At 52.7% G+C, this 2857-nt stretch overlaps 2 protein-coding genes across 2 annotated transcripts in view; one reads left to right on the top strand and one right to left on the bottom strand.

Annotated features, from left to right (window-relative positions):
• BMP1 (bone morphogenetic protein 1) overlaps positions 1-1381 on the top strand; it is a 15183-nt gene extending 13802 nt beyond the window's left edge. The window contains 1 exon segment of the mRNA XM_035896120.1: positions 1261-1381. Coding sequence (XP_035752013.1) covers positions 1261-1381 — 121 coding nt within the window.
• Positions 1382-2388: 1007 nt separating this feature from the next.
• Positions 2389-2857, bottom strand: part of LOC104127934 (phytanoyl-CoA 2-hydroxylase interacting protein) — a 798-nt gene continuing 329 nt past the window's right edge. Inside the window, exon 2 of the mRNA XM_035896119.1 lies at positions 2389-2857. This exon is cut by the window's right edge and continues 69 nt beyond it. Coding sequence (XP_035752012.1) covers positions 2389-2857 — 469 coding nt within the window.

Genomic DNA, 2857 nt, shown 5'->3' with positions numbered 1-2857 from the left:
TTGCTCCCCGCCTGGGCCCCCCCCCCCCCCCCCCCCCCCCAGCCGGTGGCTCGTCCCCATGGCAGTGTCACCTCCCCAGCACGGGGCAGATGGGTGCCACGTGCTCCAGCCACCGCGTAATCCAGCCATGTCCCCACCCCGCACCGTCCGCCTGTGAGCCGGTGGTGGCAGATGGCTGGTGGGCTGCAGCACGGGCCCCCCCGTGTCCCCACCTCGTGCTCCCCCAAGGCCTCAGCACCGCGGCTCCGCGTCCCTTCCTTTGGCCCGTGTTCGCTGCCGCTGTCCGCGATGGGGTGACGGGGATGCTCCTCGTCCCGCTGGCAGCAGGGGTGCTGGGGACATGCAATGGTGTCCCTGGGATGACTGGGAGCTGGCTGTGGCCGGACGGGACGATGATGGGCACCGGGGCTTTCCATCCAGATGGGTTTGCGGTCCCGGTGATGGGTGAGGAGGTGCCGAAACCAGGCTTGTGGGCTGTCCGGGGGCTGGCGAGGGCAGCGGGATGCTCAGCAGGGCAGAGTCCAGTTGGAGGCCAGTAGCTGGTGGAGTTCCCCAGGGCTCAGTACTCAGCCCGATCTTGTTCAACTTGTTCATCAATGACCAGGAGGAGGGGACAGAGCGTACCCTCAGCAAGTTCGCTGATGACACCAAACTGGGAGGAGTGGCTGGTACACCAGAAGGTCATGCTGCCATCCAGAGGAACCTCAACAGGCTGGAGAAATGGGCTGACAGGAACCTCATGAAGTTCAACAAGGAGAAATGCAAAGTTCTTCTCCTGGGGAGGAATGACGCCAGGCACAAATATGTGCTGGGGTACACCCAGGTGGACACCAAGTTGAACATGAGCCAGCAACGTGCCTGAACTGCAAAGAAGGCTAATGGTATCCTGGGCTGCATTAGGCATAATGTTGTCAGCAAGTCAAGGCTGGTGATCTTTCCCTTCTCCTCAGCCCTGGTGAGGCCACACCTGGAGTATTGTGTACAGTTCTGAGCAACCCAGCTCAAAAGAGACATGGACATACTGGAGAGAATCTAACCAAGGGCCATGAAGACAATGAAGAGACCTTCCTCCTGCAAGAAAAGCTGAAAAACCTGGGATAGTTTAGCCTAGAGAAGAGAATGCTCATGGGGGATCTTATCAATGTATATAAATACCTGGAAAGAGGATGCAAAGAGGATGGAGCCAGGCTCTTTTCAGTGGTGCAGGACCAGAGAAAATGGGCACAAAATGAAACACAAGACTTTCTCTTTGAACATCAGGGAACACTTTATTGCTGTGAGGGTGACCAAGGACTGGTACAGGTTGTCCAGAGTGGTGATGGAGGCTCACACCTTGGAGATATTCAAAAGACGTCTGGACATGGTTCTGGGCTCTACATGAATCTGCTCTAGCAGGGGGGTTAGACCTGATGGCCTCCAGAGGTCCCTCCTAACCTCAGCCACTGGTCTGGGTGGCTCAGGAAGACAGTCTTTCTATTGATTGACTCAAGGAAGGCTATTTAAACAACCAGTTGATCCACTTAACTGTTATAGCCAGCCAATCCACTGACACAGCTGTCAATCTAAAACAAAGGCTACTCTCTGGTCCTCTGTGTATTCAGGTAAATTCAGCTTTCTTTGCATCAAGCACTGCTGAGTCAGATTCTTCCCCGAGCTTGCCCGAGCGTGGTCCTTGCCAATCTCTACTGAGCTTTCTCCCATCATGGAGATTTGTTGATTGATCACAGTAGTTCCAGTAAATAGGCCCTGGAAAAAAGTATTTTGTAATAGTTTAAACCATTGAGACCACAAAGGAAATACCTGTAAGAATGGACAATGGGACAAATACCTGAAAAGAAAACTCTAACACATGTTATAGAAATTTGTTTATTTTTAAGTATACAAGACATTTAAATACAAAATCAATCAACCAACCAACCAAACAAACAAAACCTGTCATGAGGATCATTATCACGTTCTTTTAACATTTTTTCCAAAAACTCAGATGTGAATATAATGACCACAAAAAACTAAATTTTTTTTCAGACTAGAATAATCCTCTTTTGCATCTGAAAATGATTTACAGCAAAACTGGAAGACTTCAGGCCACCTTTCAAATTCTATCATGTCTAAAACTAGGGCTTAGAACTGAAAGGAGTTCTCCATTTAAAACTGGTATATTGTAATTTTATTTGTGGGCTCCATTTTTGTAACCTTGTACAGCCCAACTGAAATTTCTGCAGCATTTCACAGAATCATGATAGCCAATACAAATAACTTCTTTTGCAAGCTTATAAATACCGGCCGGGTCCCCCGCACCCATCCAGGTCCTCCACCCATCAGCGTCCGTGGGAGAAGCCCCCGCGGCGGGCGCTTGTCCCCCTCCCCAGCCCTGCCCGCCTCCCACCCTTAACGCCCCACGCTGATGTTGCATGTCTTGCAGCTGGGGTCCTTTTTGGCATTGGCGGTGGAGAGGCTCATCAGCTGGTGCCCGCTGATCTCCCCCAGCACGCCGAGGCTGAGGTCCACCGGCTCGGTGTATATGACCTCCAGGATGCTGTCCTGGGCATGGCGGTACACCAGCTCGCCCTCCTCCACGCAGCACGTCAGGAACTTGTTGGAGGAAATGTCCAGCTGGGGTAGACGCTCCCGGCAGAAGAGGTCCCCCGAGGAACCCTTGGGTGCCAGGACCAGGACGACGTAGTGGTAGGCGGTGTACATGCAGTAGAAGTCCGCGAAGTAGAGGTTGGTGTTGGGGTTGAAGAGACGCTGAGCCGGGATCTGGAAACGGTAACGACCGTAGGGCGAGTCTTGGGGGGGCTGCCCGGTGTTGAACTCGGTGTTGCAGCTGAAGAAGATGCCGTGCAGCATGCCGCTG

Source organism: Egretta garzetta, unplaced genomic scaffold (assembly GCF_000687185.1).
Source record: "Egretta garzetta isolate BGI_Z169 unplaced genomic scaffold, ASM68718v1 scaffold366, whole genome shotgun sequence".
NCBI classification, from domain to species: Eukaryota; Metazoa; Chordata; class Aves; order Pelecaniformes; family Ardeidae; genus Egretta; species Egretta garzetta.
Note: the sequence above shows the minus strand (reverse complement) of the source record. Positions and strands in the feature narration are given on the sequence as shown.